Raw genomic sequence first — 14,109 nt, 5'->3', positions numbered from 1 at the left:
TTCATACAACTAATTGGTATGAGGGGATGTGGACGATGGTAGGATGTTGATAGTTGGCCCACGCCAAGAAAGAATCAGTAGTCCTAGCCTTTTTAAGTCAGTTTGACAAATATTGAGAACCCTGCAGTATAGAAGGCACTGTGCCAGATGCTGTGGAAGATTGATTGTTATAATGTATTAATATTTTAATTAGTTAATCTATCTACACAGAAGACAGCAGGATGGTGTCCAAGAAGTTCTGTTTTGTCATGCATTTCAGGCAATACATTAACTTCAGTTGATTTAAGAAATCAACAGACATAGGCCATATTTTACTTCAGCATGTTTTCAAGAGTCTCGTCGTCCCTTTTAGGGAACTGAAATCTTTGATTGTCAAGAAATGTAAGCTATGAACTTCTGCCAGGTCAGGAATTCAGCGATTCCATTTCCTGTCATTTATTAAATTTTAGGAACTATTTTCATATTTTCTTTTATAATTGACTTAAGTATTAGGAGAAATGGAAAAAATTCTCATTAACTTTTTTTACCTCTGTTTTTACAACACGGAATGGACTTCAGTTCAAATTAAGGTGGAATCTTCCAGATAGCTAATACTAATACAAAATGAAAAGTAAATTACATGATTTCTTGTAAATTGACAGCGCTTTGAACTCCAAGATTCAGAAAGCTCTCTGCTTCCTAAAGAGATTGTAAGAGTGGAGAGGATAATTGAAAACCATGTCTCCCAAGCTTCTGTGACTATCCGGATTGCAGAAAAAGAGGTGACCATTAAGGTAAAGAATCACAGGTTTGTTGTTTCTAAGATGTACCTTGTTCTGCCTGTTTTTATGACCTAAATTGAATTTATGAGTCAGTCTTTGGCTTGGTATTACCACATCTATATATCTATATCTGTATGTTTCCAGAGTCATGTGTGCTTATGAACTGAAAAAATTCAGGAGAAACATAGGATAGCCTTTCATCAGAAATCCAAAGACCTCTGGGAAAATCAAATCAAGGGTTGATTAATGAAAGCATTTTATACTATGAGTCCTTGGTAAGAAATAGTGTTTTTAAACATATTTTAGCTGCTAGAGAACCCTCTTTTCAAATAAAATTTTTCTCAGCTACATGAAACTATTAAAAGACGAGCTGTTCTGGTTGAATAGTGTTTAGAAGAGGGGAATCATATTTGGTCATAGAGCTCCATCTGCTTGCTCTACTTCCCTTTTTTTTAACATTTTCTTTTCAGGTCCTAAGAACCCCAAGAGGTCATGGAAAACTAGGAAACACAGCTTGAAAAATGCAAAGTGAATGTAAAAAGAATAAATTCTTGCCTTCTCATGTTGTGGCAGAGCACAATTTCATGAGAAGCTTTTTTGTTTTAATATGATATTAATATTTATTCATGTTACTGTACTTATTCATTGAACTAAACATTGATTTTGTCTATTATGAGCCAGGCTCTATATTAAGATTTACTGAGTGTTTACTGTGTACTAGTTATTGTATTTGTCTCTGTGCATATATTAAGCATTTAAATTCTCCAATAGCCCTGGAGGTAATTTTTATTATCACCATTTAATAGATTAGACAACTGAATTGTAAAGAGGTTAATTCATTCACCCATAGTCAGTCACCAGCTAGGAAATGGCACAGCTGGGATTTCTAGACAGGGACACTTTTCACTACACTCTCTGTCTCCTGCAGATGAATGACCTTTATAGTTCGGCGTACAGGCAGATAAGTAAGGACTGCATTGGAATGGCTATGGGGATATAGAGAAGGGAGTAATACTGGGATTCAGGAGAGGAATAGGGAAAGCTTCAGAGAGGAGGAAGGACTTGAGCTAAGTCTTAAAGAATGACATAGGATTTTTCCAGTGGCCCAGGAGGGTATGTGACGTTTTGGGCAGTTTAAATATTAATACTATGTTCAGAAGCATGAGGTATGAGCAAGACTTCATTACTTGCTTCTCTTTGATAATGGCTCTCTAACTTCATTGGCTCCAGTCCCTTCCAGTTAGCTTTCCATATTAATACCAGGATGATCTTCCTTAAATGCAAATAACTTCCAAACTTAAAATTCTTTAGGGTTCATGTTGTGTATGATATGATCCGGTCCAGAGTCCTCAGCAGAGCATGGCCCTCAGGGGACTAAAATAATGAGAAGATAAAAAAATAAAAGGAGGAGTAGATATGAAAGATGGGAGGAGAGATTTTATGAATAGATACTCCTGAGTGGTAAACCAAGATAAGAGTGAAAAGGATTTGTGGACATGGCTTTTAGAAATCAAGAAGTCACTGGTGACTTTGGAAATTCTAGTGGACTGATTTTAAATTCTGTGCTTAAAACTGGAATTTGGGGAAAAAATTTCATTCTCCAGTTAGTGACATGATTATTACAATTTATAAATAGCATGAAAATGACATGATTCTTATGAATATGACTAGCAGCATGAGACTTTAATTTTAGAGGAATGATTGATTTGGAAATTTGATTGTAATAATGATCAGATCTGTGAATGAAAAAAGTTACCGCCCAATTCTGTACTATTCAAAAACAGTATAGAATTGAACTGAGCAAGGAGTTAGTGGGAGCCTTTTAAGTGGCAGTTATATGCTTTATGTTACTAATATTTTGAGAAAAGCATATGCATATTACGTTTACCTCTCTTTAATTATAGGTGCCAGCTGGGACCAGGCCATTAAGTCAACCTTGTACATCAGACCGTTTCATACAGACTTTAAGCCATAAGCAGCTACAGGCTGAAATGATGCAGTCTCACATGGTTAAGGACATATGTTTAATTGGAGGAAAGGTAAGAATGGCAGTCTCAATGAAAATTTTTGCTTCCTGGTTTTTGGTTGTTTTGACTTACCCCTTGAATAATTGTGTTTCCATTTGTAGGGCTGTGGAAAAACAGTCATCGCTAAGAACTTTGCTGATACCTTAGGATACAACATAGAACCTATTATGCTCTATCAGGTACAATGTTCATTTTTAGTTCTTGGACTATAAACATATAATTTTAGCTCATCAATAGAATTTATGGGTACCTTCCTACAAAGTGATGACTTTTTAAATTTCTTATGTAGATAAATATATTAAAATAATAATCAGAGTGCTATTATAGTTATTTGGAGGTTTTGAAAGTGCATTTTAGGATATCTGGTGTGTATAATATACCAGGGGCTGTTTTTCAAGAGAGATTCATTTTCCAGAGGCTAAGAAGGTAGGCGGTGGGGAGGAAGAGAGGTTGATTAATGGGTACAAAAATGCAGGTAGGTAGAATAAATAAGACTGAATGTTTGATAAATCAGTGTGACTATAATGAACAATAATCTATTGTATATTTTAGAATAGCTAGTAAAGAATAATTTGAATGTTCCTGCATAAATAAAAGTAAATGTATAAGGTAATTGATAGCCCAATTACCTTGATCTGATTATTTTACATTACATGAATGTATCAAAATATCACATGTACCCTGAAAAATGTACATCTATTATGTATCAATTTTAAAAAAAGATTCATTTTATGAATTTTATGCATATACACACAGAGTACATTTACTGGTAATTTAGAAATCTAAACAAACTAGAATTCAGCTGCGGTTGGAGATAATTAGTATTCACTGAATAGATTATTTTGTGTGTGACAAAATATACATAACATAGAAGTTACCATTTTAACCATTTTAAAATGTGCAATTCACTGACATTTAGTACATTCATGGTGTTGTGTAACCATCACCACTTCCTATTTCCAGAACTTTTTCATCATCCTAAACAGAAACTCTGTACTCATTGAACAGTAACTCTCAATTTCCCCTTCCATTTCTGACCCTTGTAATCTCTCTTTTACTTTCTGTCCCTAGAATTTGCCTATTCTAGGTAGCTCATGTAAGTGGAATCATATAATTTTTGTCCTTTTTGTCTAGTTTATTTTACTTAACATAGTGTTTTCAAGATTCATCATGTTGTAGCCTATATCAGAATTTCATTCCTTTTTATGGGTAAATAATATTCTGTCGTATGTGTATACCACTTTTTTTTTTAGGTTTTTCAATTTCTAGATTTATTAAATGAACCAGAGTGGTAATTTTAGTTCATGAGAAATAGCATAATTATGACAGAAAAAGTTGTCTGGGAAATAGGATTAAACTTAAACTATACAAAATCAGAACAAGTCTGAACTCTCAAACTCTCTGGGTTTTCAAAGCGTTTTCTCTAAAACAACTAAAATTTCAAAGTATCTAAAATTTTATTACCAAAAGTCAAGAAATGCTAATGATTAAAATATCAATACAGAAAGATCTTTTTGTAATTTCAAAATCTTAAGAGGATACAAATGTTTTTGGTTACATGGATTGCTTTTGTAATGCTTGAGTCACAGCTGTAAGTGTGCCCACCACCCAAATAGTGTTCCTTGTACCTGTTAGGTAGGTTTTTGCCCCTCTTCTCCTCCCCCCCCTTTACTTGATTTCCACTGAGTTTTATTTCTTTCTGTGTACATGTGTGCTCATTGATTAGTTCCAATAGTGAGTACATCTGGTGTTTGTTTTTCCATTCTTTTGATACTTCATTTAGGATAACAGTCTCCAGTTCCATCCAAATTGTTACAAAAGGCATCAATTCATCCTTTTAATGGCTGAGTAGTACTTCGTGGTGTACATAGACCACATTTTGTTAATCTCCTCATGAATTGATGGGCACTTGGGTTGAGTCTACATCTTTGCAATTGAGTCGTGCTGCAATAAACATTTGCATTCAGGTATCTTTTTGTTAAAATGACTTCTTTTCCTTTGGGTGGATACCTAGTAGTAGATTGCTGGATTGAATGGTATTTCTACTTTAGTGCTTTCAGGAATCTCCATACTGTTTTCCGTAGAGGTTGTACTAATTTGCAGTCCCACCAACAGTGTATAAGTGTTCCTTTCTCTTTGCATCCATACCAACATCTATTGTTTTTGGACTTTTTAATAAAAGTCATTCTAATAGGGTAAGGTGATATCTCATTGTGGTTTCAAATTGTATTTCCCTGATGATTAGTGACATTGAGCATTTTTTCATATCCATTCATCTGTTGATGAACCCTTGGGTTGTTTCCTTTTGGCTATTGCAACCTTTTTGCTATTGGGAATAATTCTGCTATGAACAACCTTGTTCAAACATCTGTTTGAGTCCCTGCTTTCAATTCTTTCAGGTATATACCTAGGAGTGGAATTGCTGCATCATATGGTAATTCTATGTTTAACTTTCTGAAAAACCAATAAACTGTTTTCCACAGCAGCTGCACCATTTTACATTCCTATGGGCAAGGCATGAGGGTTCCAATTCCTTCACATCCTCATCAGCACTTATTTTCTGTTTTGTTGGTTTTGTTTTTTGTAATAGTCATCCTAATGGATGTGAAGTGGTAATTCATTGTGATTTTGAATTGCATTTCCCTAATGACTAATGATGTTGAGCATCTTTTCATGTGCTTATTGGCTATTTGTTTATCTTGTTTGGAGAAATGCCTATTCATGTTCCTTGCCCATGTTTTAATTGGGCTGACTTTTTGTTGATTTGTATATGGTATTTTTTATACATTATGGATATTAAATCTATTCTCAGATATATTATTTGCAAAAATTTTCTCCCATTCTGTGGGTTTTTTACCATCTTGATAGTTCTTTGATGCACAAAAGTTTTTAATTTTGTTGAAGTCCAATTTATCATTTTTTCTTTGGTTGCCTGTGTTTTTGGTGTTAATTTCAATACATCATTGCCAGGTCCAGTGTCATAAATTTTCCCTTGTGTTTTCCTCTAAGAATTTTACAGCTTTAGGTCTTACATTTAGGTCTCTGATTCATTTTGAATTCATTTTTGTATATGGTGTAAAGTAAGGGTCTAACTTTAATCTTTTGCATGTGGATATCCAGTTTTCCAGCAATAATGTTGAAAAGACTATTCTTTCCCTGTTGGATGGCCTTAGCACTCTTGTTAAAAATCAGTTGACCATATATGCAAGAGTTTATTTCTGGGCTCTCTATTCAATGTCCATATGTCGGTATCACGTTGTTTTGATTATTGTGGTTTTGTAGTAAGTTTTGAAATCGGGAAGTGTGAGTCTTCCAAATTTGTTTGTTCTTTCCAGGGTTATTTTGACCATTTGACCATTCAGGGTCCCTTGGGATTCCATATGAATTTTAGGATGGATTTTTCTGTTTCTTCACACACACATACACACACACACACACACACACACACACAGCCATTGAGATTTTGATAGAAATTGCATTGAATATGTAGATCACTTTGTGTGTTCTTATCACACAATGTATTATCATCTTAATAAGTCTTCTACCAGGCTCACACTTGTAATCGCAGCACTTTGGAAGGCCAAGGTGGGAGGATGGATTGAGGCCAAGAGTTCAAGACCAGCCTGGGTAACATAGCAAGACCCTCATCTCAAAAAAAAAATTAAAAATTAGCTGAGTATGGTGGCATGCCTGTAGTCCTGGCTACTCAAGAGGCTGAGGCAGGAGGATCACTTGAGCCCAGGAGTTTGAGGTCACAGTGAGCTATGATTGAGCCACTGCACAGCCTGGACCACAAAGTGAGACCTTGTCTCAAAAAGAAAAAGCAAGTCTTTCCATCCATGAACACAAATGTCTTTTCATTTGTTTATGTATTCTTTAGTTTCTTTTAGCAATGTTTTGTGGGTTTCAGTGTATAAGTCTTTTGTCTCCCTAAGTATTTTTGAATAGGTTATTTTGGTGGATGTACATGTTGTATATAGTATGGTAAAAAGCATACGTACAGCTGGTATTATTACAGTGGGAAATTTTCTGTCATATTTTTGGTAATGATCTCCTATAAAACATTTTTATCCTGCTAATTTTTTGATTCTGTATGTCTTTGGTTAGTTATGGTAGTTTCTTACTTATAGCAAAATAGTCTCTGTTTTTATTCTTTGAATAATTTTGGAAGTAAATGTGATACTACTTACTTACATTTTAAGACATCTTTTGTGTTTTTAGTTTATTCTTTATACTTTTTAATTGTTTCTAACACTAAATATATTAATAATGTTCTTATTTCTGAAAACATGGCATTTAAACCAGGTAGTTGTCGTGACCTTAGATCATACAAAATTTTGCTCGCTGCCCATATTTCACATGATTCTGTTGAGATTCCTTTCCTGCTGCTTTAAGGTACTTTGTACCTATGGATTGAATTAGCTGGAGTTTGGAAGGAATTGTAATTACACACTACTGGTAACTTTTGGGCTATAAGCAAAAGAATCTTTGTAAAGTATAGGTGAGAATTCTCCATGAAATTGATTTTTTTTTCTTCCCTCTGGGTAATTTAACTCATTCAGAGCACCAAGATATCATTTAGGATTTTGAGTTGCATTAAAAGTAGTTATGGGTATACACATACATAATGAGTGCGATGTGCACCGTCTGAGGGATGGGCACGCTTGAAGCTCTGACTCGGGGGTGGGGGCAAGGGCAACATACGTAACCTAAACATTTGTACCCCCATAATATGCAGAAATTTAAAAAAAGTAGTTTTGGAAACAGAAGAGAAGCATCCTGTCTTTGTACAAAACTGTAGTGGTTTCATACCTCTATTATTTGGTATAGTTTTCATTGTCATATTTCAAGAAAGGAAGGTAGGTAGGTAACAAAGAAGGTAAAGATAATTAATTAACTAATCAAAGAACTTAAAACATTCAGATGTTTACTAAGAATCTCTATGATCTTAAAAGAGGAAATATATGAAGAAGCATATAATCCAAGTTTATGAAATCATGAATTAAAGTGAAGAGACTTAAACTAGTAGGGATACCCTGAGTTTTGAAAGGTAAATATGTATGGAAAAATATAAAATAAATTTCTATATTTTATAGCAGGTTGTCAAGTCTTAGAACTCACAGAAAATATGTTTTCAAATGAGTTTTTACAAACTGATTGTAAGTCTATTAGATTTTTTAAGGGAAATAAGGATATTTGGTAGGGTATATCTCTAACTAAATTTATGGAAGATACCATAAAGAGTACACTGCCCTCTTACATAATGATATCTCTTGGTGTCTTTGTCAAAGATCAGAAGATAGATGGTTGGCTCAGCATGCTGATCATCTGTGCGTAGCTCATATTAGAAATGATCTGAGTATGGTATTTATCATCTTATTAACCTATTTGCCATCAATCTTCTAATTGCCAATGAAAATGGTTTTCTACCAAACAACAGGGGAAAGAAATCCCCAAATCATCAATATATTTTGCAAAGTAAGTTAAGATTTATTATAAATATCTTAGATTCCACTTAGAGGTCAAAATCGTAATTTACCTTTCCCAGGTGCCATTGCTTTAAAATCTTATGGAGAAGACTTTGAGAAAAATATTTTTTTTTCTTTGACTCCATGCCAATTTATTATTAGTATTATCTGTAAAATTATATACATGAATATTTTCTTCACATTAAAATAAATATTCCCATTCTAATCAAAACTGGAAATAATTTATACCTCATCAGTTTTTTCAAACAGTACTATTTCTATATCCGGTTTCTGTAGTCAGTTTATGTAATCTTTACACTGTATGCTTGAGCTGCTTAATGTTCACTTTATCCTCCTGTCCTTTAAAAGAATAACCAAGCAAAAGAGTATGTGTGTTTCTAATAATTCAGATCTCTTAGGTGCACTGGAAAAACCCTGAAGTATCCTGCCATTGAGGTTGTTATCTTTTCTCTCTCTTTCTTTCTCTTTTTTAATTATAAAACAACATGCATGAACCTTAAGAAGATATTATCTTAATATGTGAAAAAATTAGTTTAAAGTCTGAGAACAGATTTTCTCATATATTTTTAGAGAAGGTGAATAAGCTCATAAAAATATTATTTTATTTTAATGTTTTTTGCTTTCCTGTTGAGTTTGTTGATGGATCGATGAACAAGGGTAGGAAGATGCTTCCATTAAACTTGATGGTTGGCCATTCTATCTCTTGATTTACTTCTGAGTTACAAAGTAAGTTTCTTCTTGATTCTGTCACAGAATAAGGTCATTTAGTCATATCAATCCTCTCTCTGAAAAACATGGGTGATGATAATTGAAAGGCACATAAGTTTCCCATAAAAATATTTTGTTTGTCTTTTGTACATACTCTATTGACCTTTTTAAATGTCCTGCAAGGACTGAAAGATGGTACAGAGATAAACAAACTAATCACATATTCTGAAAATATGTGATTTCTCTTCCCATTTTGCTTTTCTGCTTGTTAATCTTTAGACAAAATGTTTAGAGAAAAGAAGTTCCTGGAAGTAGAGACTGTAGAAAGGGATATGGAAATATAATAAATATAGCATATTTTAGAAGTGAATTTATTTCTTTTTCTCTCCGTATGACTTCTTTCCATGAACTGAATCAAAGCATATGTTAGGCACTGTATTGATACTTGTAGATTTTTAATCAATTTGTTTTCATTATAGAAACCAATCAAGCTCCTGGGGTCAAATATAAGATTCTTTTTGCTTCCATTTACATATTTATTAGTAAAGTTCATTGATCTCTCAGAGACAGAGGAATTAATAGAATTAAAGAATCAGTTTGGCTTATACAATAATACAGTTTGCATTAATGAAAAAGTTTCAGAGACTTGACCCGACATAGAGCGTTTAGTGGGAACAAGTAGATACACCATCCGTTTTCCTGGAAGATGTGGAGACTTCCCTGTTATTTCTACATGTATAAAGCTACACTTAATCTGTGGGTTTTGCTTTATTTTTAGACTTGACTATTTTTAGAACTGAGTTTCATATGAAGTAAGAGGAAAACAGAACTTTAACACAAATTTGTGGCAGTGCATAAAATAAGTTTTATAATAGGCTATAAAAATAATAAATCATTTGGCTCAAGTGTTAGGTCAGATTCTTTTAAGTCATTATTCTTTTTTTAGTGTTGAAGTCAGTAATTTCATACTGTTGAAGAAATGACAAGTTTTTCTTTTCCTTCACAACCAGATAAGGGCATATTTCCAAATTTCTTTCTGTACCATAGTAAATGTGCCAAATCTGAGATCTCTTTCTTCTAATTAAGTACTAGTTAGATTAAAAGCCAAGTCAAATCTAGTCAAAATTTTAAGAGCAAATAATTTATGAGACTGTTAATGAAAATAATCGTGATCTAAAAACGTGTTGAAATCTTAGGATCATCTTTGACTCTCTAGCTAAGTCTTTCTTCATATAGTTAAACTCAAACCAAACCCTTTTCTCCCTCTTCTGTCTAATCTACAATCTCCACTTCTGGTTTATCCAAATACAGTGAAAATACCTTTGCTTCTTTTATTCTCTCTCCTTCGTTTTCATTGCTCTGTGTCTTCTATTCATTGCTGTGCTTCTTGTCTTCACCTTGACTTTGCCCTTTTCTCTCATGAAGATTTCAAGATATTTGCATTCATTTAAGTGCTTTGATACTGACTTTTTACATGATTCTTTAGCTCCTCTTGTTTTTTTGCTTTCTTATTTTGCTACAGTATGTCATCATTCTGTCATGTTGTCTTAGTATTTTTTTGTTTTTCCACATAGAATAACCTTCATAAGGCTATTTAAGAATTTACTTACTTCAACTCCTTCAATTTTATTTTATTATAAAATTTATTTTCTAAGAACAGTATCTCTCATTGATCACATCAGAACTTTAAAATGGTTGACTTGAGCAATCCAAGGCTTTTGTCTGCATGTCTTCTTTACTTTCTCTTCGATAGTGATACTGTTTTGTCTCCTGCCTCCTTTCTGTAGAATTATTTTTTAACTTAAAAGGTATTACAGTCCATCAGAGTGTAAAATTTAGTGTCTGTATTAGGGTTCTCCAGAGAAACAGAACCTATAAAGAGATTACTGTAAGGAATGGCCTCATGAGATTATGGAGGTTGAGAACTTCCATGATCTACTGTTTGCAAGCTGGAGATCCAGGAGAGCCAGTGGTGTAGTTATAAGAGGAGTCTGAAGGCCTGAGAACCAGGACAGCCAATGGTTCTAGTCTGACTAAAGAAGACTGATGTCCCAGCTCAAAACAGGCAGAGAGAGTGCGCAGATATTCTTACCCCTTCTTTTTGTTCTAGTCAGGCCTCTGAGGGATTGGATGAAGCCCACCCACACCGGGGAAGACAAGTGACTTTACTCAGTCTACCAATTCAATGCGAATCTCATCCAGAAACACCCTCACAAACACACCCAAAATAATGCTTAACCAAATATCTGAGCTACTTATAGCCTACTCAAGGTGACACATAAAATTAATTATCACAGTGCCTACAGAGTTAGCAGAATAAAATTTCCTTTATAATTTGAAGGGATATTTTCATCAAATAAGATTTCGAATTTCTTGCCTTTATAGCAGAAGCATGCTATAAAATGATCAATTACTATGTAATGTTATTTGCATAATTTAGATTAATGAAATGATAATGAATGATAGTATTACTCATAATTGTAAAACTATACATATTATACCTTGTATGGAATAGTTACTCCCAGTAAGTTTCGTCAAGGTACTGAAAAGGAGGTGGCAATTGCACACATAGGGAATTTTACAAATTAAATTATAAAGCCACAAACTGCAATCCTTATCCCAATAATTTACTTCATGAGTGTACTTTATTAGAAACAATAGAGTATGGATGATTCTCTGTAGTATGTCACTGCTGTTGGAAAATGTTACTGATGTTTATACCCAGCTAATTGTAAGTTAGGATTTTAGTTGTTTCCTATGGATACTAACACTAACATTTCTTCATTTTTAAAAAATAAGTAATGAAATAAAACTAATATATAATAAATCTTACTTAGGCAACTAGTTTAGTTTCTTCCCTTATTACATTTAAAAACCTTCATATAACGCTTACATTTTATTTTTATGTAAAAATGCCACAAACTTTGTTATCCATATTTTCCAGCTTCGAAAGAGAAGTGATGGTCACTTGATAATGTCTTTCTAATTGAATGCATACTTCATGTCTCAAATACACAGGAAAGGTAGTTGTTTTATGTAGAAGGTATATGAAGAAGCAGTTTTACAGATCATAGCTAGTTACTTAAAAGGCCAGTCTCTTGCCATTCTAACAAGAAAAGATATTGAACAAATACATAATTTAAACAATAGATTGAATTGGGAGATATGATTATACTGGGACAGTTTTGTGAAAGTTTCTAAGGAAGAAAAATCCATGGCTCTGTTGATTATTTCCTTTGCTGTGTAGAAGCTTTTTTAGTTTGATGCAACTCCATTTCTCAATTTTTGCTTTGGTTGCTTATGCTGTCATATCTAAAATATTGTTATCTAGACCAATATCAAGAAGCTTTTCTCCTATGTTTTCTTATAGTAGTTCTACAGTTTATATCTTTAATCCATTTTGAGTTGATTTTTGTATGTGGTGTGAGATAACGGTCTACTGTCATTCTTCTGTATGTGGCTATCCAATTTTCCCAGCACCATTTCTTGAATAGACTGTCCTTTCCCCATTGTCTGTTTTTGGTTCCTTTGTTGACAACCAATTGGCCATAAATAAATATATTTATTTTTTGGCTGTCTGTTCTGTTCCATTGGTCTATATGTTTGTTTTTATGTAGATACCATGTTGTTTTGATTACTGTCGCTTTGTAGTGTATTTTGAAATCAGGTTGTGTGATGCCTCAAGCCTTGTTCTTTTTTCTCAAGATTATTTTGGGTATTTGAGGTCTTTTGTGGTTTCATATGAATTTTAGTGTCATTTTCTCCATTTCTGTGAAAAATATCATTAGAATTTTGATAGGGATTACATTGAATCTGTAGATTGCTTTGGGTAATTAATTTGAACAGTATTAATTCTTCCAATCTGTGAACACAGGATATCTTTCCATTTATTTGTGTCTCCTTCAGTTTCTTTCATCAATGTTTTATAGTTTTCAATAGACTGATCTTTTACCTCCTTGGCTAAATTTATTCCTAAATATTTTCTTATGTTATTGTGTTAATGAGATGTTTGGATAGTTTGTTGTTAGTGTATGGAAACATCGATTTTTATAGGCTGATTTTATCTCTTGTAACTTTACTGAATTTGTTTATTAGTTATAACAGTTTTTTTGGTAGAGTCGTTAGGATTTTCTATGTATAAGATCATGTCATCTGCAAAAAGAGATAATTTTACTCCTTTCTTTCCAATTTGGTGGACTTTTATTTCTTTTTCTTACATAATTGTTCTCGCTAGGACTTTGAGTACTATATTAAATAGAGTGCCAAGAATGGGCATCCTTGTCTTGTTCTTGACCTTAGAGGAAAAGCTTTCAGTTTCTTACCATTGAGTATGATGTTATCTGCGGGCTTGTCATATATGGCCTTTATTATGCTGAAGTACATTCCTTCTATACCTAATTATAGAGAATTTTTATTATGCAATGTTGAGTTTTGTGTAATGCTTTTTTAGCATCTGTTGAGTTTATCATATGATTTTTATTCTTCATTTATTCATATGTGTGTCACATATATTGATTTGTGTATGCTGAACCATCCTGGCATCCCAGGGATAAATCCCCCTTGATCATCCTATGTGATCCTTTTAATGTGTTGTTGAATTCAGTTTGCTAGCATTTTTTTTTAGGATTTTTGGGTCTGTGTAATTAGGGATATTGGCTTGTAATTTTCTTTGCTTATAGTGTCTTTGTCTGGTTTTGATATCAGGGTAATGCTGGCCTTGTAAAATCAGTTTGGAAATATTCCCTCCTCTTTGATTTTTTGAAAGATTTTGAAAAAGGCTGGTATTCTTCTTTAAATGTTTGGTAGAATTCACCGGTTCAGGCATCAGGTAATGGGATTTTTCTCTATTGGCAGGCTTTTGATTACTGATTCATCTCCTTAATCATAATTGATTTGTTCACATTTTCTATTTCTTTTTTTTTTTTTTTTTTTTTTGAGACAGAGTCTCACTTTGTTGCCCGGGCTAGAGTGAGTGCCGTGGCATCAGCCTAGCTCACAGGAACCTCAGACTCCTGGGCTTAAGCGATCCTACTGCCTCAGCCTCCCGAGTAGCTGGGACTACAGGCATGAGCCACCATGCCCGGCTAATTTTTTTTGTATATATATTTTTAGTTGGCCAGATAA

The 14,109-nt window shown here is 33.5% G+C and overlaps 1 protein-coding gene across 1 annotated transcript in view; it reads left to right on the top strand.

Annotated features, from left to right (window-relative positions):
- VWA8 (von Willebrand factor A domain containing 8) overlaps positions 1 to 14,109 on the top strand; it is a 314,655-nt gene that overhangs the window by 65,397 nt on the left and 235,149 nt on the right. The window contains exons 10-12 of the mRNA XM_045566813.1: positions 642 to 773; positions 2,666 to 2,800; positions 2,890 to 2,967. Coding sequence (XP_045422769.1) covers positions 642 to 773; positions 2,666 to 2,800; positions 2,890 to 2,967 — 345 coding nt within the window. The remainder of the gene's footprint in view (positions 1 to 641; positions 774 to 2,665; positions 2,801 to 2,889; positions 2,968 to 14,109) is intronic.

Source organism: Lemur catta, chromosome 13 (genome assembly GCF_020740605.2).
Source record: "Lemur catta isolate mLemCat1 chromosome 13, mLemCat1.pri, whole genome shotgun sequence".
In the NCBI taxonomy this organism is placed as follows: domain Eukaryota; kingdom Metazoa; phylum Chordata; class Mammalia; order Primates; family Lemuridae; genus Lemur; species Lemur catta.
This window is presented reverse-complemented; position numbering and strand designations above follow the sequence as displayed.